This window comes from Sapajus apella, unplaced genomic scaffold, assembly GCF_009761245.1.
Source record: "Sapajus apella isolate SASKATOON/1434 unplaced genomic scaffold, GSC_monkey_1.0 scaffold23, whole genome shotgun sequence".
Taxonomy (NCBI): domain Eukaryota; kingdom Metazoa; phylum Chordata; class Mammalia; order Primates; family Cebidae; genus Sapajus; species Sapajus apella.
In genome coordinates, this window is record NW_022436963.1 from 26,515,299 (window position 1) to 26,538,466 (window position 23,168).

Consider the following 23,168-nt stretch of genomic DNA (forward strand, 5'->3'; position numbering starts at 1 on the left):
TTATTTGAATTAAGGTAGACTTCATGTCTTCTGTTGTGTTATAGTCATTAAATTTCACATTTATCTGTTAATGTTAAAATTTTCACTTTTTATCACGGCATCAAACTCAGAATAGTTTCAAAGTCAAAGGATAGGACACAAAACAGTCCTGCAAAATTAATGTCTTTTATATGTCTTCCAAAACCTTAAATTAATTGTTGTGTAAGTATACATCCTTGTTTTCCAATATTGATTCCATATTTAGTTAAAAGCTGTTCTGAAGATTTATGGCATGTGATAAAGGTTTTGGTAGAGTAATAAATTGTCATTTCTTTTTTATTGTTGGTGCTTTGAAGCCAGTTGAATCACAAATTTACATTTTCAGAATTAGAATTGTATAATATAGATTTAATTAATGCAAGAATGAATAATGCTTCACTGGCAGTACTGTATGTTCGAATTGCTAGATTTTTTTGAATATTCTCAGGGAACAGCTCTCCAATTAGGGATTTATACATCTTATTAATTAACTACTTTAGAATAGATATTATCCAGTGAACTGTGTATTCATATTAGGCACTGTATAGTTTGCTTGTTATGGAAATGGGTTACATGCCCTTTCCATTTTCTAATCCATATTTTACTTCCTCTGCTGCCCCTTGCATCTGAGAATAAATAGATTCACCAGCTACTCAACAGCACCATGAACTTCAATGCCAGTGTTTACTGGGCTTAAGTTATAGCAAATAAAACTAAACAAGTGGTTTGAATTTGGAGACCTGGGTATATAAACATTTTGTATATTACTATGCCTTATGTATATAAGGTATACTTTCCAAACAACCAAAATGTTTTCCATACCATTTGCTGTCAGTCAAAGCTGAGACTTTACCAAATAGCTGGCATGATATTTTATCTACAAGCTCTTAATGTAGTGAATGTACTAAGCATACTTTCTTGACATTTGAGGGAAATTTCATGCCACCTATAACAAAAATGTGATTCAAAGATGGTTGCTATTTGAAAAATGTTTCCAGAGACTTTCTAAAAAGAAATCTCATAGAATGAGTTGAGCAGGAGGGAATCCACTAAAGGACTGTCACATGGCTGAATGTATAAAGAGAACCAAAGTCTGCCTTCTGAAATTGCAAAGGCAATGTAATAACCACACTGCCCCCTGCAATGTTAAGCTTTGAAAGGTTCTTGAATTTAGACAAAAAGCAATTCACTGTAACCAGCTGGTGCATCCATAAGAGTAATGTCAGCAAATTCCCTCAACCTCTAAAGGCACGGGTGGGGGTTGAGCGGCTGTAGGACAAATATATAGAAAGCACAAAGCTTCTAAAGAAAAAATTTTACAGTAAATGAGTAAACCTTTAGATTTCTAAGAACAATGGAAATCGACTATGAATCACAATTTAAGAATGAAATATAAAAATAGAATACCTCCTAATGAATTCCATCAAGTTGGGACTGTTACAAACACCTTCCTAACATCTGTCTCCTCCACAAAAGCCTGTGTAATTCTCTAATGCAAATTCCCCCAACAAAAGTTGAAAGGGATCAATATATTGTTCAGGCAGAATACATTTTGAATATCCTTATAAATATCAATGCTTTCATAGAAATATTAAACTTTGGTGTTGGATTTCAAATTCTGCACAATTCTGACTTATATTCTGATTATAACTGCATTGATTTTTTAAGAAATTGATGCCAGTGTGGGGAGGAAACAATAGATTGAAATATTGGCAAGTCTTATTTCCTACATCAATTCCATTTCATTTAAGTTTTTACTTACTGGGAGTAATTTCAATGTGGATGGCTCTTTTTGCATCTTAAAGTGGTCAAATTTGGCTTTTCATTGCATTCTTACCATTTTCTCCATATGGGCTTTGAATTTTTTATTTAGTGTGGTTAATGGTCTGAGTGGAATATTTGCCAATCACATTCAAGACTTTCCCAATAAAGCAAGAGATAGAGAATATTTAACTGCCCAAAGTGAAATCAGTGTTTGGAAAAAAAGATTTCACGTCTGTCAAAGCTAAAGCATGCAAATCCTGTGATTCTGGATTTGTATCTCTGTATATTATTGCCTTATTGCTGTCATATAACAAAAACATTATTGTCTGGGATTTCAAAAGGCAGAAATATTTTTAAAATTGTGTAAAGATGCACACCAGTTTCTTAATAGTATTTATCTCTGGAGAGCAGGTGTAAGAACCAGGATCTGTGGCACAGAATTTATTAAAATTGCTCAATTTTGAAGAAAAGAATGCATGAAGATATTTATTGTTATAGTCAAAGTTAATTTTAAAATAACACATTAAAATGATTTTTTTATACCAGGTGTTCCAAAATTCCCAAAAGAAAATATTGACCCTCTTGAAGTGGAGGAGGGAGATCCAATTGTCCTCCCATGCAATCCTCCCAAAGGCCTCCCACCTTTACACATTTATTGGATGAATATTGGTAAGTAATGCTCTGTTCCATCAAAAAAGGGGGACATTTTCATTTTATCCATCGTATCAATAACATAATGAATCCAAAATGAAAATAAAGATCTCTTAATTATTTTCATATTCGAAGAGGAGAGGCTACTGATATGATGAAGTTTGTATATGAAGAAAACACTTTCTCTGTTTTAAACAGTGTACTTGTCTTTGGAATATAGATCATGTGATAGCTGAGGATGCCATGTGTCTGTGTGGCTAGCTTCATCTTTCTGCTTTAGTAATGTTCTATCTGCTAAATGCAGTGACCCACTGAGAAATTGGTATTAACTTTGTGCTTAATTTTCCAAAAGCTTTACTGACTCTGGTCTGAAATTCTAGCCTTGCAAGGTCTACTGCTAGCATATGCCTTAACAGTGCTCCCTACATGTTTTCTCATTGTGAACCATTGAGAACAATGCTATTTGTACAGCTCTCAAAAGAAAGCAAATAAAGCTACTCTTGGGTACGGCCAGTTGTTCCAGCCTTCAGTTCCCATAGAACCTTTCAGACTGCATCCAGAACAGTGAAATTAATGTCACAGATCAAACTACTGAAGAGCTTTTTTTTCTTTTAAAATCATGTTTTAAATAAATGTGATCTCAGAAAATACAAATAATAATTAGTGCATTGACCTGTTTTCAGTTTAACCAATGCAGACTGATAGAGCAGAGGTAGAGACCGAGATGGTAAACAGTGTGGGTAACCCCCCATATAGGCACCAAGGAAGGAGAGCTAAGCAGAATCCTGGCACAATTAGTGCCTAAAGAATATCTCAGTTTATAGCGTTACTACTCAGTTATTTCCTTTTATATTATCCTTTATATATAATCATATATTAGTTTATAGAATTAGGGCTTGAAGAATATCTCAGTTTATAGTGTTACTACTCAGTTATTTCCCTTTATATAAACCTCCATGCCTCGGTGACATATTGGGGGTGGACCCCTTACTGCACAGGGCCCACCTCCTTGCCTCAATGACCTAATGGAGGTGGACCCCTTGCTGCACACTTTCTACCTCCTAGCCTAGGTGATCTAATGGAGGTGGATCCCTTGTTTTATTGCTCACAACCCTATCACTATCCTTAAAGATGACTTCACTCACTACCCTGCCCTCTAACCTATACCCAATACATACAGATGCTTCTGGACATTCAGGGCCTTGCCTGTCTCAGCTTATAGGTGGCATGCCCCACCCCTCTGAGCCCAGCTGTGCTTTCTTTGTACTTCTGTGTCCTGTCTCTTTATTTCTCGGATCCTGCACCTCAGAATAGCATAAGGGACACCCCATGATCCTATGGGGCCTTTAGCCCTGTAAAACAGAGTACCACTGTTTGTCTACCAGTAGCCTTCTTTGGTTAATGGTAAAGAGTATGCTCCCAGGGGTTTTGTGGCTGTTTTTGTTTGTTTGTTTGTTTGTTTGTTTTCCTTTTTGCTCATTGTCCCTGTAGTAAGATCAGACTTGAGAGGAATTAGAAGAGCAAATAAGAAAAATTAAATGAAATAATAATGTAAAAGAAAATAAAATGAAAAAAGAAGATGGGGCACAATAAGGGACACCTTTTCAATGGCAAGAAATCTCTTTTTAGAATTGGAACACATCGAACAAGATGAAAGAGTATACATGAGCCAAAAGGGAGATCTATACTTCGCAAACGTGGAAGAAAAAGACAGTCGGAATGATTACTGTTGCTTTGCTGCATTTCCAAGATTAAGGACTATTGTACAGAAAATGCCAATGAAACTAACAGTTAACAGTTGTAAGTCAAAATAATTTATTGTTTCATCATGTATGCTGAATGCAAATTTGTCTGTAATTTCCTTCTGGCTGAAGCCATTTATAGCTGGGTTGATATTTTCCGCCATTGTTCAGTTCAACTCTAGAGACTTCTTCCAGATGAAATAGACATCTGCAGCTGCCGATCCACAGTAGCTCTGTCTCTTACAGCCAGAAAATCAAATCTCAATTCACAGGACAAATGTATTTCATCTGACGTCTGCAGGATCTAGTCATACTCAGTGGGCAAAATATGCGATGAAATTCCAGTGTTTTCTAAGCTAATCTTCAGCATTGATTCATTGTGATCTTGGATAAACTGGCAGAATGAAAATGGGGGAGAAAACAACAGAGGCAAAAGCAAAAAGAATTTTTATCACCAAATTGGCAAACTTACTTGAATTGCTCCTTTCCCTACTCGATCTGCAGATGCCAGTCTGGGTTCCCAAATGGGAAAAGTAATTAGAGGGAGGAAGAACCATGAGATTCAAAGGGAAGAGATAATCCCCAACAGTTTGCTGACTGAATAATTGGCCCTGATATAGTTGAATATTGGCATTACCATTTTATCGTTTAATTTAGTCCATGATTTTTTTCATTTTTATGTGTAGATACGCCATGCCAGGGCTTCACTATAACATTCTTTTGGTAGCCTCAATTCTCTTTAATGGAGCTATAACTTGATTCTTCTCCACCTGGATTCCTCTGCAGTAATTCAAGATTAAACTCACTATAATTTTTTTCTATGTAAAACTGTATCCCCAAAGGTAGTGTTCTAGTGAAGCATAGTTCTACGTCATTTGTAATTTTTCTAAGACAAAACTCTGACTTTTCATTCTTTATTGATATCAGCATCCACCATTATATTTGTTTTTCCTTCCATTTATTTTTTTTGTTTCAGTAAAGCATGCTAATGACTCAAGTTCATCCACAGAAATTGGTTCCAAGGGTAAGTTGAACCCATGGGGAGTGTTGGCATTTGTTTATACCTCATTATCATCTCAGATTTTGAATTATTTTTAATATCCTCATAAGTTTATTATAATACTGATACTAAGGAAAACATCTTAACATAGGGGCTTCTATTAAATATATGCAAAGTGAGTGATCTTTATAAATTTATATAACTATATAAATTTATATAATATAAATATAAATTATATTATATAAATTATATTATATATAATATAATGAAATACATATATATAATACAATGAATAGATATATAGAGATATTTAATGGAGTAATAATTTTGGGTCTCCCAAAATATCTCTTCTGGTTTATAAGCCTGATACTTTTGCAAAAAGGAAAAAAAAAAAAAGAAATGATTAACTGTCAAAAGAAGTAGAGAACACTCTGGGTTTAAAAAGCTTAAGTGGATATTTTTTCTTTCAAAACTTCTTGGAATATTGGACATGCAACTGTTATTGTGACTTTCTGAGAAAAAAAAAAACAGTTTGTAACATTTTTCAAGCTCATGTGTCTATGTGATCTTTTTATTAAATTTTTCCCCCATAGAACTTCTACCAGAACTTGTGTTCTCTGGAAAATGCCTGAATAAATCTGAGTTGTATAGCAGGCTAGTTCTCTATAATGATAAGAGTCATTTACATAATTGCAACAAATATTCTCTATAAAGTGTGGACGAGTGATATAACTTAGATAATCTTATATACTTGCAGCTTCAGTGGAGGAGGATGTGAGCTCCTTTTGAAGAACCCTCAGTTTTAAGGTGGACTGATTCATCCCCAACATCATTTCCTTTGAGATTAACAACTCAAACATATATAGTGCTGTATCTTCACAGCACTCAATAAAACATCATTGCACACAGTACATGTTCAACAATTATTTTGCAAAAAGTAAACACAAAGTATAGAGGACTGTCTACTGCTTAAGTGGCTTTGAAGATGAAAGTCTCCTAATTTGCTGCTGTATTTGAAAAGCATTCTTTTTTTTTCATATATATCAGTTTTATTGAGATATGGCATCTCATGCCAAATCTACATGGCATAAAATTCACCCATTTTAAGTTTGCAAGTAGTGAGGATGCTTGCTAATCATTTCCTAAAGCAGTCTTTTTCTTTAAGGAATTGAGACAACAGGTGGAGTTGCTGAAAGAGCTTGACAAATTCACAGATGCCTATTGTCTACTACAGCCTTCCTCAGTGAGAATTTCTGGGTGCAGGAGTGAGGAAGCTGTTTTTAGCAGAAAACTTATTAAATCCTTAGGCAATTTAAATTAAGTAAAAACATAAACATAAAGCCATTGCGCATGACTGGACATGATTAAAGTATAGAATATAAAATCACAGACTTTCATTTAATTTAAGGACTTCTGTTTGACCTTCTGAATTAGAAGACATGGTATAACTAATAACATTTATAAAATTTTGGCAATGCTACACTCAGTAAAAACATCTGAGGGACAACCCATCCTTCATGGTAAGAGAGAAGAGGAATCTATTTAAATGGAAATACGTTGAAATGTGTATATGAACAACACACACACACTCATTGTGTCAGATTTTATGTTTTAAGAAAGATTCAATGTCAAATAATTTTAATTAATTTGAAAAAAATCTGACTTTTCTATTTTGTAGCAAATTCAATCAAGCAAAGAAAACCCAGGCTGCTGTTGCCTCCCACTGAGAGTGGCAGTGAGTCTTCAACTACCATCCTCAAAGGGGAAACTTTGCTGCTTGAGTGTTTTGCTGAAGGCTTGTGAGTAACTTGACTCCCACTTGTGACTTTGTCCATCCAGTTCTGTAAAGAATAAGGCATCAAGCACGTTAAGTCTGTACTTGCATAGACATTTTAAAAATAATTTCCTTAAAAAAAGGTATATTCTGCCAGGCACTGCAGATACTCTGCTCAGGCCACCTGTTTGTTTTTTGTTTTGTTTTGTTTTGTTTTTAATATACAGCTTTCTTTCTTATTTTTATTTTTTATTATTATACTTTAAGTTCTGGGGTACGTGTACAGAATGCACAGGTGTGTTACTTAGATATACACATGCTGTGGAGTATGCTGCACCTATCAACCCATCATCTACATTAGGTATTTCTCCTAATGCTAGCATTCCCTAGCCCCTCAACCCCCGACAGGCACCAGTGCATGACATTCCCTTCCCTGTGTCCATGTGTTCTCATTGTTCAGAACCCACTTATGAGCGAGAAAATGAGGTCTGTTCTTGTGTTAGTTTGCTGAAAATGATGGTTTCCATGTCCCTGCAAAGGGCATGAACTTACCATTTTTCATGGCTGCATAGTATTCTATGGTGTATATGAGCCACATTTTCTTTATCCAGTCCGTTATTGATGAGCATTTGGGTTAGTTCCAAGTCTTTATTATTGTGAACAGTGTCACAATAAACTTTATTATTGTGCCACAGTGGCACAATAAACAGTGCCACAATGAATAAATAGGAGTGCACGTGTCTTTATAGTATAATGATTTATTATCCTTTGAATATTTTATTATCCTTTGGATATATAGCCAGTCGTGGGATTGCTGGGTCAAATTGTATTTCTACTTTTAGATCTTTGAGAAATTGCCACACTGTCTTCCACAATGGTTGAACTAATTTACACTCCCACCAACAGTGTAAAAGCGTTCCTATTCCTCTCCAGCATCTGTTGTTTCCTGACTTTTTAATGATCGCTATTCTAACTGGAGTGAGATGGTATCTCAGTGTGGTTTTGATTTGCATTTCTCTAATGATCAGTGATGATGAGCTTTTTTTCATGTGTTGTTGGCAGCGTAAGTGTCTTCTTTTGAGAAGTATCTTCATATCCTTCACTCACTTTTTGATGGGGTTACTTTTTTCTTGTAAAAAAAAATATTTCTTTAAAAAAAATAAATTCTGCCAGACACTGCAGATATTCTACTCAGGACCATTATCCCAGCCACTCAAGAAGCTGAAACAGGAAGATTGCTTGAGCCCAGGAGTTTGAGGCTGCAGTGAGCTATGATTATGCCATTGCACTAAAGCCTGGATGACAGAGCAAGACCTCACGTAAAAAAAAATTTAATTAAAATAAATAAATAAATAATAAATCCTTTTGTTACATGTCTGGAAGAAAGAATTTATACTTCACTCTACAGACTTAAGGCAGTAACTGAGGTTCATAAAATTAGGTCTCTCTGTCAAGTTGTGATATTTTGAATTGATGGGATTGACAACAACATTCTCCTTAGCTAAGTTTAAGAAGCATGAGGTTGTTGGTAGTCAGCCCCTCACTCTTGGTGCCTGGTTTTCTCTCTCTGCTATATACCATCTTGCCCCACTCCTGTTTACTATGTTACTTAACTAAATCTGCTCCTTTTTCAGGTTCCAAGGAGCCCTACTTACCTATTTTTATCCGCTGCCCTTTGCACACATGGAGGTCCAGACCATGTAATTTAAGAGAGTTATACATCAAAATTTAATTAACTGAACTTTCTTTATGAAAAAGCAATGCACTCCTTTAAATCCTCCAAGAAAACCCTAAAGGACCTCACTTGGTCACCTCTTAAAATTGTTCTGTTTATTAACTACTGTTAAGTACATGTGAACAGGGACCATCTTATTTAATGTTTGATCATACATCCTTTCCTGTTTTTACTACTATCCTTCTGAACTTACAGTCTTGTCCTACCATTGAGACTACCTTGGGAAAATGCATTCCATCTTCCTAGCACCTGAGTTTACTCATTTGAAATATAATCTTTGTAAGCTAAGGGCTTTGGGGAGTCTGGTTAGTGGAATAGAATTTGAAATTTTAAAAATCATATTCATTCATAATTTAGAGTGCATTCTAAATGACCGGTTTAGAAATGGAGTAGATTTTAATGGTTTTGCAACCCCTAAGCTTTATAAATTTCTATTTCATTCACCAAAAATATCAAAGTTACTTGTCTGTCTTAAACTCCCAATGTGTATTTACATACATTAGTTAGAAGTACTATGACACAGATTCTGTTCAGAGTGTTTGGTCTGTGTATCGTTTTAGAAGATGAAAGTCTTACGTTGAGTTTGAATTAAAATGGCAACCACCTGCTTTACTAGTTGTATTTGTATGTATTTATAGTGGTAGAAATTAAATTATTGCAGAGTTCATCAATATTGTGAGTTGACCTTTTGGGCAGGGTAATTCTTTCAGGAATTTTTTTTTATTTCCCACAAATACCATAATTGATCTCTTGTATTGACTAGCAACTGCACAGAATGTCTTCAAAGTAATGAAAGGCTCTCATGCGCTTTTTAGAAAATGAAGAGTCATGAAGGAATATATAAAAATAGAGTGGATGAAAATATATGTTGTTGTTAAGACATGAAAATTCCTGATGCACTGTCCTAAATATTTTCACCTGAAGTAGTTTCTTCTTACTCATACTGGTTTTGTGTTGGGTAATCCTCCTATCTGATCTGGGTCCTCTTTCAGAAGAACATGATACATTTTTTAAAAGTTCTTTAGGGTCCTTTAAAAAAAAAAAACTTTTTTTACGAAGTTTTCAAACCATTAACCTCTTATAGTAACAAAAACAATTATAATTAAGATATTGCACTATTATTTTGTGTCAAGCATTATATTTGGGTCTTTGAAAACTAGTCTAATTGTCTAATACATTTTACTTGAAAGAATAAAGTAAATGATTATTAATGTCAGGTGAACGTGAGATATAATTTATCTCAAGACAGGTCTGTATCTTGGCAAGAATTTCCAGCTATATTCTTGCCAATGTTTTTTATCTCCCTTTGTTTTAAATTTAAGGAACATATACTAACAGCTTTTGAACAAATGTGTTTTGAGGGAAAATAGAACGCTTAGTCTCTTTTTGTACATTACATACATTAGTTCACTTTATCCACACCACATTTCATGGCTTTTGTTACTCCCACTTGCAGGGTAGGTAAATGAAATCTAGAGAGTTAAATTTAGTTATCCAAGCTTACTATAAGCTGAAGCTGGGATTCTACCCTGTCTGTCCCCCAAACCCTAAAGTATCTTCAAATTGAACTTACTTCGCCATAATATTTGAACAAAATGAACTGTTTGGTTCGGTTAAACGAGGAAGAAACAAGCAGGTAAAGAATGGCACTGCATCTGAACCTAAAGAAGTTGCATATAGTAGACATTTCAGTAAATGGTTAATAATAATGAAAACGTTAATAGTATTAATTCAAACAGAAAAACTTTCAAAGGAATACTCATATCAAGGGGCTTAGATTCTATAGATTCTGTGGGCAATGTGGAAATTGGGAAAAGTTAAAATGACATTTTGAATCTCATTATGAGAAATAGTTTTCTATTCTTCAGGACAGGTGCAGGCAGGGAATCCTACCTTCAGATAAAAAGTACATTCCTATACCACTTCACACTCACTCTTTCCTTATAAAGTGGCCATAGGTGGACTCATCTGTACTGCTCAAAATGTTTTTTTTTCTCTGTTTTGTAAATTTATGAGTTTGAAATAGGTATGATTTTTTCACAAGATACTACTTTATAAACGGAGAAATATACAAATAAAAGTTGGCCAAAGGCCTGAAAAAAAATTGAGATTATGAGATAATGTATGTTTATGTACAAAAAGGTATTAAGCAATATATTTTCTCTCAAAGCATTGCTCAAATGCTGTTAGTAAATGTTCTTTAAATTTTTTTTTTAAAAAGGCAGGGGTATAAAAAATTTGTCAAGAATAGAGCTGGAAATTTTTGCCATGGTACAGACCTATCGTGATACTAAATTCTATCTCATTTTCACAAAATATTTAGAGATAGTTATTTTACTTTATTCTTTCAAGGAAATGATATGAGAAATTTAGACTAGTTTTCAAAGACCCAAAGACTGGGGAGTCCAAGAGAGCTTGCTGAAAGTGAGCTGCTTGCTCTATTAAAGGATGGACTCATGAAAAATTCGTGTTTTAAGGGAACTGAGTTCCAGAGCAGCCTGTAACTTGGCAAATTGTCATTTTGACAGATGGAATGAAAAGCCAGCAGTTAGGAGACTTGGGTTATGCACCCCGTTAGGTGGTGTGCTTAGAAAGCCAACAGCTAATATACCCTCACAGCTGTCTGCCCGGGCATCATTACTGTTTCCTATACAAGTGTGACATGTACTCTTAGCCTGGTAAAATATATGATAATTATTCCAGACCACAAGGCAGGTTACTACTTGAACCTTGAAGGAAGAGGGAAAAGAGTAAATAAATGTAGATTTAAGAGCCTTCATCTTTACCTCTAATTTTTTCCATAAATAAATGATTTATTTTAACCACAACTTATCAATACAAATAATTTGAGAATATTGACACACAGGATTTCAAGGAATTGCTCAAGTATTACCTAGTAACTAATGGGCAGTTTGACAGAAAGCGTATATTCCAAGACTATGGAGTTAGGAAGGGCATGACTGAAAAGCACAAAATAATAGAACACACTGAAAAAAGAACAAGTTTAGAGTAGGCAAAATTAAGTTTTACTATATCATTTATTACTCCAGTGACCTTAAGAAATTTTCTTGAAGCTTCAGAAATCATTACTGTAATGATTACAATAATGCCCATAGTCAGAATGTTCCCAGTAACCTACAGCTATTAATAAGAAGAAGAAATCTGGAGAGGAAAAAAGTAGCATCAATAAAATTACCAAATTGTTTATTCTACTCACTATCAGATCCTGACTAGGGAAGAGAAAAAAAAATTATCCTTCAGTTAGAATCAACCCTTTACAATTTCCGCATAATTTTTAAATCAAATGAGTCACAGAGGATATGACTTCTGTACTTGTCTGTTTTTCAGGAGGAGGGGTTTTTCTTAAATGCAGCTGCCTTGACTCCCCAGTGCTATTTCCTCCATACTAAGATGGGGAAAGTTATCCTATTGGTGTGTAACAAGTTATCACGCTGGTTTTGTTTTGTCTTTACTTTCCTGTTCGTTTAGGTTGGGTGAGCTAGTCTTTTGAAGGCGCTAAGCAGGAGAATATTTCGTTCATTCCTCCTTTCCTCTACTCCCCACAAGAGTGAGAACATGATCCTGGAGGCAGAATCTGTGCTATAGACTACAGTTTGCCCTAGAATAGGCTGTTAGTGTGTCTAACCAACATGTTTAGCTTTCACACAGGAGGCACATTCTCCAGTATCAGCATCATAGGATTAAAGCGGAAACTTCTCTCTGCTGACTGTTAGGACCTACTTTATTGTTTTATACAAACATACAGGAAGGAGGGCTATTATCGCTGGCTGCCTCAAACCACCCACAGGGAGATTTTCACACTTGGAAAATATCTTGGTAATATCATTTCAGTAGACTCCAGTTATTTATCCTTCATCCAGCCACACTTAGTCAGTACTTATATGTAGTTAACCCCTGTAATAGAGGAGAGAGAAGATTTCCAAGGAGGTAGACCATTACAGGAACTTTCAATGAAATACACTTGCTTCAATGCCAGTGTTCACCATTGAAGGTGGTGTGTGTGTCTGTCCACTTGTAAGGATGATGTGGAATATGAGCACGTATGTAAAAGTAACTTGATAAAGGATGTGTCCTGAGGTTTTCGTTGTATTTTACTTTCCACTTTTAAAAGATGTTTGTTTATTTATTTAATTATTTTTTTGCAGGCCAACTCCCCAGGTTGATTGGAACAAAATTGGTGGTGACTTACCAAAGGGGAGAGAAACAAAAGAAAATTATGGCAAGACTTTGAAGATAGAGAATGTCTCCTACGAGGACAAAGGAAATTATCGCTGCACAGCCAGCAATTTCTTGGGAACGGCCACTCATGATTTTCATGTTATAGTAGAAGGTACATTCCCCATGTTGGTCTATTTTTCTACTTTTCAAAAAAGTAACTTTATATATATAGTGGGCCTTGCTTCTAAATCATATATGTTAAAACAGGTCAACAATTTCAACTTTTTACTGTAGTGTGGGCCCTGAATTACATTATACTTCAATTAAGCAGGTTTGTCATTTACCCTCCAAAATGACACAGAAGGGACAAATGACAAGAAAAGATCTCATGTTAGGGATTAAACACAGACAATTTACATGATTTATTCAAATAGTCATTAAAGCTAGTCTCCTATGTTGTCATAGTATGATAAATGATTTTCATTGTAATATGCATGTACACTTCACAATATGAAACCATAAAAGCAGCAGTAAGGATTATGATGAAAGAAAGTATTCAAATGGGCCTAGAAGAAAGCTTGCACTTTGCTTCATAATCCCGCAATTAACTTGCTGTGCCCTTAGCCGTTCATTTCACTCTCTGTACCCAGTCTCTTCACCAAAGAAATGGAGTCAGGCAAATTGTTGTGTTAGCTCTCTGCTAGATATAACATTTTTGTAATCCATGTCTTGGGCTCAGATGATAAATTCAGTATGTTACTTACAGGCAAAAAAGACTGTATGCTATAATATTAATTCTCTCAAAAAGTGCAAAATATTATATTCAAGTCATTTTCTCTCTAAATTCAGAGATATTGATCAATGAAGATTTTATTGGCATTTGTTACGTTTATAGGAATAAGTAGGCAAAGATGACATCATTTAAAGTGGAATGTAGTTACTGAGGCTGTGCCTGGTTGGCTGATGTGAAGGTTGTCTAGTCCTCTGAATGTGATTGATACAGATTACTTTCTGTGTATCCAATCACATTGAGGCCTTCTATCGACAGTTTAGTTGACTGTATTGATCAAATTAATGGAATGATTACTGCATTTGTACTTTTTTAGTGCAGTGTGAGCTTAAAGGTTGAAAGGAATTATTCTTTTTAGACTACAATTTAGTGGACTCTTGCTCTAGGGCACCCATTAATATTCCAATAAAGTTCAACTCTTAAAGCTTCAGTTTGCACAAGGAACACCTAAGTAATGTCCTGTTGTTTCAACTAATAGGAAAAAAAAAGGACTCAGACACAAATTCCTCTCCCAAGTAAATGTTAAGATAGTTGATTTATTCACCCATTTGAAATAACACTGTATTTCCAAGACTTCACCGTAAGGTGTATTAATATTTAAGGTAGGCAGAATAGAAAACCAAAGTTGAGGATTTAATTTTCTTTGACTTGACAAAGGCAAAACCTATATAGAAGAAAGCCCAATACTATGCATTAACATCAACATCTGCCAAACAGTGATATATTCCTCTGACATTAAATTATTCACAAAGAAATTCAGAGTAAAGGGGTTTGAAAGATTTATTTTATCTATATTTTTAGTCATCATTTGATGTTTCTATGTCATTTGGCTACATCGTGCAACAGGGGTATTTTTCTATAACCCTCTCTTCCCCTCCCTAGCACACACACTCCCAGGAACCAGGCATATCTAATTGTTAGCTTCTCCTCCAAGTTGCTGACTATTAGAAACCCTTCCAGATGGCTGGAACACAGCTACGGTAGCTGAATATTTTAACAATCTGGCCACATTTTTCTTGACTATAAAACCAAACCTTTCAAAAGAATTGCAAGGGTTGCAAAAAAAGAAATCAAAGATGTAAAATTAATTATGCAATTTAAAATGTTGACTATAGGACTCCAAAGGAATAAAGATTTCCTGAACAAATTGTTCTCAGTACTCATAAAACAGCTATTAGCACTATTGAGATGTAAATAATGTTTTTATGAGGGACATTCAATCCTCTCTCTTTAGTAAGAAACTATTAAATGTACCTTCAGTTGGATGTTTTTGAAGTTTCTCTTTACCCATGCAAGTGAAAAGCATCTTGAGCTTAAGAAGTCTTTATTTCTTTTTCTAAAGTGTGGAAGCAGTAAATAAAAACTTGGTTAATCATCTGGATGGATGAGCTCACGTTTATTCCATTTTTTCTGCCTTCCTGCACCCTTTCCTTTCCCTTTTTGTCACTTTTTTAGAACCACAAATTAAATAACAAGGTTTTGCCATATGGGAAAATAGCAATGCTAACATGTATTTTGAAAATCTACTCCATTCTGAAAACACCCACTGTGCTTAAGTAAAATCGTGGATTGGATTGGATTCTTTCTGTATGTGCTGTGTCTTTCTTATCACTAAACATAATCAAACCTTGAGAGCTTGTAATTTAGGTTACAACATCCTAAATATGAAATCAGACTGCACTTCAAATCCTATAATATGTATGAGCAAAAGCAGCCAGGTTGTCTTGACTAGATACAACTATATATTCTAGATACCTAGGATATGAATAATTACACATTCAATAAAAAGAGATATATTAGAGTGACATGTGAATCATTCTATATCCAGAAATCAAAATATAATCACAGTCACATTTCAATATATTATTAAAAATAAGCTTCCACCAATAATTTTTATGTTGTCAACTTTTGAATTATTTAAAGCTTTTGAATTTTAAATACAAAAGCACTTATAAATAATTATAGATCCATAATATAATCCAAAACATTTTTGCATTTTCAAACGTTGTTGCAAAATCAAACGTAATTCAGTCATTAATATACTTGAGAAATCCTTGTTTTCAAATAACAAATACATTTCTAAAATGTTGCAATTAAATCCAATTTTTGTTGAACCTAACAATTTTTGATTTATTAAAATATATATTTTAATAGGAACCTGTGATGAAGCAGTTTTACTAAAAATCACTACTGTGTTGTATGTTTTATAGGTACCAAGTTTATTTTGTTTTTTTCCCTAGTGATAAATATCTCTATTTAGTTTGCTTATTATATAATCCCAATGTTCAGACATTTGCATCTCTGTTTCCAGCAACACAATTGTATTCACAATTATGAGAAAATGCATAAAGTTTCAATGTAAGCAATTTTCACCCACCATATATCTTAGGATAATAGATGAAAGAATGGGATTCAATGAGGATGGTTTTTTCCTCAGAATTTTTTATTTTAAGGCTCAAGAAGTAGCTGTTTCTGAACAGGACAAGCTTGAAGTCTCTCAATATTTCATGGTTCAGGACCAGCTTACTTCTGTAGGAGAACCAGATGAAAAGTATCAAAGTAAATGTTCAAGCAATTATAAAGAAAGCTTATAAAGAAGGGTGAAGGTAAAGTATAGTGATGAAGCCTAGTGAATGTTCCAGAACTTCTTGAATCAGTTGATAAATATTGGAGGAGCTTGGATTTGGAAGCATAAATTGAGTTGGCCTTCCTTCCTATCTTTGGTACAAATTCATAAGATAACACTGAATTAGAAACAATATCACATGGCTTCAGAGTCTTAATCTTGCTCATCCATAGCTACTGTGTATATGTCTATGGAATGGCAAGAACGGGAACTGGAGCTTCCTTTGCTGGTGGCCCTGGGCAAGTTAGGCAATTTCTCCAAACCTCAGCCCCTCTGTCTGTAAGGTGAAAGGGATGGATGAAGTGATAATTTGGGACCCCTTTCAGTAATAGTAATATTACTAATAGTCCTATAACTTAATTAATGGTTTTGTAATATAAATATGATATACCATAATGTTCATGTTCATGGAATATTTTTCTCTAACTTAAAGATATTTAATTTTATATTGGTTATATGAAAATATCAGAAAAAGTAAGGATATCATCAAAAAATGCAAAATAGGAAAAATAAACCTTCACCTCAGAAAGGAATCAGCAGTTTGTAATTTTAAACCAAGTGACTAAATATTTACAGGTAGTGCAGCTTATGAATACAGATATTTAACTTGGAATTTAACAATTAAGTCCACACCCTGTGGAATAATTACAAAGTTACTTATCTTGCTTGGACTTGAACTTGTCAGGGTTAGTGGTGTACTTTTGTTTCTTCTCTTTAACTTACAGGTATTTCATTTTTATATAATCCTCTTTTTCCTCCTTTACTTAGAAAAGTTTTAATGATTTTTTCATTGTACACATACATGTATCTTTGAAGACTTCTTTTTGATGAAAAATGGAAATCTAAATATCTTTGGGGAAATAACCAAACTACACTTGATGCAAGTTGCTACCTGCAGTTCTGTGCAATTTTCTCTGAAATCAAATTATGCAACCCATCCACACTTTTATCTAAACCTTTTATTTACTCCTGGCATAACAATATTCATGAAGTTATAAAACATGGCAATAATGTTTGAAGTCAGGTAAGATGTCTCATTTATTTCTGACATACTCTGCAGTATTGTAATATTAGAACATTGGGATAAAGAAAGATACAAGTAATTTTAAGGTACTTTTTGCTCCATTGTTTCAACTGCAGAAAGCTAAACACTGCTTTTGGATTCTCTCTCTCCCCTCTTACAAAATAAATCTGTAGGAAATAATATTTTTCAAATTGATTATATCTGTATATATGTATATAAATGCTATTAGATCACTAAGACATATTCAAAATAAGCATTAAACATTTTAATGTTTTATTTTTAAAATTCTTAAAATATAATTATTGTGTATCCACCTTTTTTAGATGCCATGCTGCAGCTTGAAAATAACCTGTAGTCAGCTCTAAATAAACTCACCATCTGCTTATTCTTCTCTCATTTTTTCCTAGTGGGGTAGCTACTTGTATAGCTAAATAAAGTGGTTGTATATAACTATTTTTAGTGTGTTGATTTATTATACATGCTGAGTCCAGAGGAAACACAAACACACACGTGCACGCACACACACACATCATACAACACAAAAGCAACTCCCACCTTGCTTTGCAGAACAAGTTTAGCAAAAAGAGCTACTATGAAACCCTTTGTAGTGTCTGCTCTCTGCTGGTGCAAAAGAGACATACAGGTCTTAATATTTTTGGACTTTTTGACATAGATAACATCTCTCATGAGCTCTTCACTTTATGTCCAGAGCCTCCTCGATGGACAAAGAAGCCTGAGAGTGCTGTGTATAGCACCGGGAGCAATGGCATCTTGTTATGTGAGGCTGAAGGAGAACCTCAACCCACAATCAAGTGGAGAGTCAATGGCTCCCCAATTGACAGTAAGTTTAAAAACGTATTGCAATGCAATGCTGAAGGCCCTGGTTTGATGGGATTAATGACAGTCAGACATGTGTGTAAAATAAAGCTGGTAAGTGGTTGGATTAGCAGGACAGATATGACCAGCAGATCAGAAATTGATTCTTTCTAAGCAATTTGGTTGTTGAGACTCGATATTCACAGAAGAGCCATAAATAATGTTTATACTGTTTGGGCCCTTTTATAAGTTATACATAAGAATTAAGATTTTTAATTTGTAAAAAGACAACTGAATGAGAAGGAGGATGCATGCAAGGAAAAAAGCCACGCATTGTTCCTCTCCCTAAGAAGAAACAGAACAGTAAACTAGGGGCTGAGGGCACAGGTTGGAAGTCAGGACCTCCCTTAGGCTCAGGCAACAGCAACACCCATCCTGGGCTCTGCTCTTTAAGGGACTTGCTCTGGCCAACCTCTGGTCCTGCTTGTCTCCATTATTTGAAAGCATCATCAGGGAAAAGGAGGCATGCCAATCCTGAACCTGGCCCATTACCACTTGGTTCCCTGCCTGTTTACTACCAAGCTCAAGCACAAAGACCTGAAAAGTCCCATGTTCAGTCCACCCTGAGCCCCCTCCAGATGAGTTGGGCATGGAAAGACAGGAACAGCCCAGCACTGAGGGCCAGCTCTCCCCATTCCACCACTTGCAGCATAGAGCTCCAAGGAGTCCCCAAATATTCCACTGGAACCCAGAGCTCAGATCATTATAGATGTCCTTGTTCAGGCAGAGTCCCCAAACCTGCCACTGGAATCTAAAGCTCAGATCATTTTGGATGTCCTTGTTTAGGCAGGAGGACAGCATGTATTTTATGTGTCAATTGCTTAATTAAGGGCAGGTACAATAGTGGCTTCCATTTGTGCTTTTGTTCTGGGGCCTGCACAGGTGTAGGGTGAGTCACTTGGTGGACAAGAGACCTGGGGTCCCATTTGGCCTGTGCACCTTCCCAGTGGTTTCATCTTGAGCTGTTTTCTGAATCTCCCCAAGCTTGTGTTTTCTAAACTGCGAAATGGAGATAGCAGTACTTGGTTGTGATTGAATGAAAAAAAAAATGTAGCCAGCTGCCTAGGGCAGTGATTCATCTGTAGAGTACTGTGATGGTTTATAAACTCTGGAGCCAGCCTGCCTGTGTTTGCATGCCATTTACTAGCTGTGTGACGGAATGTATTACTGACCCTCTTTGAGCCTGTTTCTTCATCAGTAAATTGGGATAAAACTAGCGCTGACTCACAGGGTTGTTTTGTGGATTAAAGGAAACATTATGCAAAGAATGTTTAGCACGGGGACTACCACAAAAACAGCAACCTGTAAAGTACGGTTGGTTGGTATTGTTTTTCTATCACATACACTCAGGAAACCTTACTCCTCCTGATTAATATCTTCAGATTTGAGATTTTTCTCCTCATCTCTTTAGGGCACAGAATAAGAAATGAAAAATAATAATGAGGTTTGGGGTAGACAAAGGGAAATGAAAGCAACTTTTGTTATAATGAATGTTAAAACAAAAGTTACTGAGGTGAGGAACACAGATTCTCCACAACACGAAATGATAAACTGTTATATTTGGATGGTATTTAGCTGTTTATAAAAGACATTCACGAATTACTTGGAATCCACAAAAGAACTTTATAAAGGGGGCGCTATTTTTCAAATTTAACTGATTCATTCATTCAATAATATTTATGGAGTACCCTCTATGTGCCGGCACTGGAATTCATGGTTGAGACATACCAGTGAATAAAACGGATGGAATGCTTGCTCTCCTGCCATTAGACAAATAAGCACATGGGTGTGCACTGTGGTGTGGTAAAGCAGAAAGTAGCCGGATAAGGGTAGTGCCCAAAAAAGGTTCAGGAGCCCAAGTTGCTATCTTATTTTAAGATAATAATAGTAAGTGCCCTTGTGGTAATTCACCTTGGAGTAGAGATCTAAAGGAGGTGAGGAAGTCAGCCATGCAAATAACAGGGAAAGTGCTTTCCAGGTGGAGAAGTGTGTTGAGGAAGACAAAAGAGGTGAGTGTGGCTGAAGCTGAAGAAGTGTAAGAGCAGCCCTAGGCCACCAAATTCACCAGTGGGGGAAGGGACCAGAGCTTAGGCAAAGATGAACATCGAAGTAGGGCCTGGGGATTTTATTGAGAATACACTGGACAACTCTTGGAGGATTTTGAGCAGAAGAGTGACACAATCTAATTTACATTTTTACAAGGTATTTTCCTGGCCTCCGAATGGAGAATGGACTGTGTGATTGATTCTAGGTAAAAGGCCATCTGAGAGGCCCTGCGCTCAGGGCTAGATTTGTGACAGTCGCGGTTAGCGTCTGGATTTATCTTGAAATAGAGCCAATAGGTTTGTTAATGGATGAGGAGGTCAATGCTAAAAATAAACTTATGCAAGGCCGCACAGCTGAATAATGTAGACCTCAAACCAAAGCCAGGTTGCTGTAATCCAAGCTCTATGTTCTGTTCACGGCTTTTGGCCATGGCCCTCCTTGCTGTCCTGCAAATAGGCTATAAACATTTACAGACTGGGATATTTGATGACAGTGAGCTGGCTAAAGAATTTGAAATCTCTTTGAGCTTACTTTAGTTTTAGGAATTACGTAACCTTTCCCCAAGTTATTTCAAAATTAAATCAAAATGATTGCTATTATTGATTATAGGCCTAACCCTTTTTACATATTTTGCATCTAATATTTCTGAACCTCATAGCAGCTTGAAAGATAGATTCTATTATTCTCCATTGGCAACCGAGGCTCAGAGAGGTTACGTTATTTACTGGAGAATGCAACCCAGATACATTTAAAACCAGGAACTGAAGCCAGGAAGGGTTAACTCCAAAGCTGAAGTTTCTCCCACTTTATTGCATGATTTCTCACTGTGTTGACTAACACAATGAGAAAGAATTTCTGAAGTATGTAGGACTAATGTGTTTTACAAAGACTTGGCTTTCTTGAATCCTGGGAGCTTCTGTTAGCCTTTGTCAATGCACAAGAATTTCCATACCTACGCCAGCAGGCAGATTTAAGCAATGTTTAATTATTTAAATAAAATATCATTTAAATAGTCTAATTTCTTCCTTTTGTAATGCAGTATTAATTCAGAGCCATGCATGGATCAAATGGGATAAGAACTAAATGGGAGGATGGGGTTACCTCTGAAAGACTTAGGACTCTGAATGAGGTGTAGAAATGAAGAATGGGATCAGAGACTCAGTGCTTTCAAACATTATTAAAGAGTTTAGCCTTAAAAAACTTGGAAGAGATTCTCATCTTGCTAATTTGCAAGAGATAAGTGATAAATTGTTCAACAGGATTGTATTAGTTTTCTAGCATTGCTCTAACAAATTAAATTACCATGAACTTAGTGGCTTAAAAGAGTATATATATGCTACTTTACATTTCTGTAAAATTCCAACATGAGTCTTGGCTAAAATCAAGGTGTCAACAGTACCATGTCCTGGAAATGCTTGGAGAGCATTCCTTTCTTTGCCTTTTCCAGCTTCTCCAGGCTGCCCACATTACCTGGTTCCCTTCTGTCATCTTTAAAGCCAGCTACATTACATCTCTCTGACCATTCTTCCATGGTCACAGCTGAGAAAGGCCTTCTGATTTTCAGGATATTTGGGATTACATTGAGCTCACTTGGGAAATCCAGGGGTAGGAAATAATCTTCCTAACTCAATGTCCTTAAGCTAAATCACATCTGCAAGTGACTTTTTTCCATGTGAGGTACCATAGTCATGCATTCTGGGACTTAGAATATGGACATCTTTCAGGGGCTATTGTTTGCCTACTTATAGAGGCCTTTCAAGAATAAACATTGCCCAAACTAACATTCTAAGTCATTCCAACAAGTATTTACTGACGGGCTTTTCTGTGGTAGCAGCCCTTTGGGCACTGGGGATACACTGCACAACCTCACAGTGAGGTCCTGCCCTCAGAGAGCTCACAGTCAAGTGAAAAACATATTCATTTATGACTCCCAGGCAGAAAATTTAATATTTTAATATTTAATATTCATGTTTTCTAGAACCTAAAACTTAGTATAGTCATTATTTTGTGGAGACACAATCAGGAAAAAAAAAATTAGATTGATTAGTAATCTCATAATGTTCTTTGAACTAAAAATTTTTGCATTTGTCCCCCTCCCATGATATTTCCAGCTAATGTTTTCCTTCCCACTACATTTTTTAATAGTATCATAGCAAAGGCAGGGCTTTTAGAGTTAGAAAAGTGGCTAAATGCTGTGGGATGTATCATTCAGCTTCCCTGTAGTCCGGTACCCTCAGCTTTAAAATGGTCATATAAATGCTGATCCATCAAGTTCTGAGCAGTATCAGTGAGATAATGCATGTGCCACATCCAGTAGAGTTTTTGATCCTTAACAAATGAATCAGAAATGTTAGGTATTCTCTTTTTTTTTCTTTTTTTGAGACAAAGTCTCACTTTGTCACCCAGGCTGTGGTGTAGTGGCGTGATCTCGGCTCACTGCAACCTCCACCTCCTGGGTTCAAGCGATTCTCCTGCCTCAGCCTCCTGAGTAGCTAGAATTACAGGAGTGCGCCACCACACCTGGCTGACTTTTGTGTTTTTAGCAGGGACAAGGTTTTGACATGTTGACCAGGCTGGTCTTGAACTCTTGACCTCAAGTGATCCACTCACCTCAGCCTCCCAAAGTGCTGGGATTATAGGTATGAGCCACCATGCCCAGCCTCAGGGGAGGTCTTCTCATTTCCAAAAGACATTTCTAGAATTATACGTGGATCAGGAGTGGTGAAGTTTTATTGCCCAAAAGTAGAAAATCTAGCCCTTTTTCTCAAGAAGAGTTTCATTTCTTACTGGGAAAATGAAATATGCAAGCAATGTAGGTGAAATGACTAAAGAGTGAAGCGACACACATGAAATGAATGGCGCAGATCAGAAAACTGGAGAAAGGCAAAGAAATGAAATAGGAACAAAAGTGTCAAGGGGGAAAACAATAGCCAGTATTGATGG

General features: G+C 35.8%; 1 protein-coding gene across 11 annotated transcripts in view; it reads left to right on the forward strand.

Annotated features, from left to right (window-relative positions):
• CHL1 (cell adhesion molecule L1 like) overlaps positions 1-23,168 on the forward strand; it is a 203,692-nt gene that overhangs the window by 134,830 nt on the left and 45,694 nt on the right. For 10 of the 11 annotated variants that reach the window (XM_032290504.1, XM_032290498.1, XM_032290500.1 and 7 more), the window contains exons 5-10: positions 2,329-2,451; positions 4,063-4,233; positions 5,152-5,199; positions 6,854-6,974; positions 12,851-13,035; positions 18,013-18,144. In XM_032290504.1, the coding sequence (XP_032146395.1) occupies positions 2,329-2,451; positions 4,063-4,233; positions 5,152-5,199; positions 6,854-6,974; positions 12,851-13,035; positions 18,013-18,144 (780 nt within the window). The remainder of the gene's footprint in view (positions 1-2,328; positions 2,452-4,062; positions 4,234-5,151; positions 5,200-6,853; positions 6,975-12,850; positions 13,036-18,012; positions 18,145-23,168) is intronic. The other variant, XM_032290505.1, reaches the window with a different exon arrangement.